At 44.9% G+C, this 1,651-nt stretch overlaps 1 protein-coding gene across 1 annotated transcript in view; it reads left to right on the forward strand.

Annotated features, from left to right (window-relative positions):
• The window catches only part of LOC148103049 (serine protease 27-like), a 2,175-nt gene extending 825 nt beyond the window's left edge, over positions 1-1,350 (forward strand). The window contains exons 4-6 of the mRNA XM_087840436.1: positions 4-272; positions 870-1,015; positions 1,102-1,350. Coding sequence (XP_087696562.1) covers positions 4-272; positions 870-1,015; positions 1,102-1,350 — 664 coding nt within the window. The remainder of the gene's footprint in view (positions 1-3; positions 273-869; positions 1,016-1,101) is intronic.
• The last annotated feature ends 301 nt before the right edge of the window (positions 1,351-1,651 follow it).

Below are 1,651 nucleotides of genomic sequence, written 5' to 3' on the forward strand. Positions count from 1 at the left end.
GATGATCTCAGCAGTACTTCTGACTGTGAATCTGGGCCTTCAGAGTCTACAGGGATCTAATCCCAATGCAGTGTCTCGGACAGTAACACAGATCATCAAACATCCAAACTACAACTCTGTTACCAACGACAACGACGTCTGCCTCCTGCAGCTCTCCTCACCGGTGACTTTCAACAACTACATTTCTCCCGTCTGCCTGGCAGCTTCAGACAGCATCTTCTACAGCGGTGTTAACAGCTGGGTCACCGGCTGGGGCAACATTGGAGAAGGAGGTGGGTCATAAAGACACCTGATCCTTTTTAGAGAAATGATGACAATAATACATGGAACAAGTTTGCTGTCTCAGAAATATTTAGAGCCATAAAATATTTCCATGAGGTTAAATCTGTGCAGAGTTCAAAACAAGAAAGAATAATTATGTGAATTAAACAGTCTGGAAGTGCTGGACCTGCAGCAAACATGCTGTCTGCACGATGATGTCAGGTCAAAATGATCCTTGGTTAAAAGAAAGTATACTTTCTGTGTATCTGACACTGCCCCCAGGTGGTGTTCGACAGTTACTACATGATGACGACCATCTACTGTCTGCGTGTCAAGTTTATTTCTGTATCGTTTAAAAACAGCAGCTGTTGTCCTTCATCTAAAATACTCAATTAACATAAAACAGGACAAGATGACAGAGCGGCATCAAAGTCATGTGACTGTTCTGCAGAGAGCTCTAACCCCAGCGGACAAACATGTTTCCCCATCTTTGTTTGCACACATGACTACACTTTGTTTTTAAGTTTGGAGGAGCCGCCCTTTTGTTTGAAGGTTAATCAGTCACATGTTATTTATTACAAACTGATATATTTATTTTACCCCTTCAGGGCCCTTACCTTCTCCACAAAACCTGATGGAGGTGGAGGTTCCTGTTGTGGGAAACAGGAAGTGTAAATGTGACTATGGAGTGGGAACAATCACTGACAACATGATCTGTGCCGGGTTAAGTGCAGGAGGAAAGGACTCCTGTCAGGTGATTGTTGTTACCTGTGTTTGGCACATTTTCACCTTCTACAGTTTCTTCTCCTCAGCTAACAGTAAATGTTTCTGCTCTCAAAGGGAGATTCAGGAGGTCCAATGGTGATCAAGCAGAACGGTCGCTGGATTCAGGCGGGAGTCGTCAGTTTTGGGGAAGGTTGTGCCAGGCCGAATCTTCCAGGAGTCTACGCCAGAGTATCCAAGTACCAGACCTGGATCAACAGCCAGATCTCCTCCAACCGGCCGGGCTTCATGAGGTTCACGTCCACTGGGACCAACAGTGACCTCAGTGTCACCTGCAGAGGACTGCCACCCAGTGGCCAGTCCTAGCCTGCTTGGTGCCCTAGGCTAAAACTCCCCCCCCCGCCCCCCCCCCCACACACACACACACAAAACGTGTCAGGTTTTGTATTGTTGATTATCATTTATGCTTAGAAATATCTACTTATATATGCTTAGAGTTTTATAATTGGTTTTAGATTGGTAGAGGTTTGATCCTTAATAGTCTGCAAACTTTGTGTGCATTCCAGAGCACTCTGGGAGCTTGGGAGAGGTCGTACCTTGTCTTATTGTTTTATGGATAAACGTATCTATATCTGTTTTAGTCTAAGTGCCTTTTGTTTAGATGACC

The sequence above is a fragment of the Neolamprologus brichardi genome, chromosome 4, assembly GCF_056152115.1.
Source record: "Neolamprologus brichardi isolate AB-2024 chromosome 4, ASM5615211v1, whole genome shotgun sequence".
Lineage (NCBI taxonomy): Eukaryota > Metazoa > Chordata > Actinopteri > Cichliformes > Cichlidae > Neolamprologus > Neolamprologus brichardi.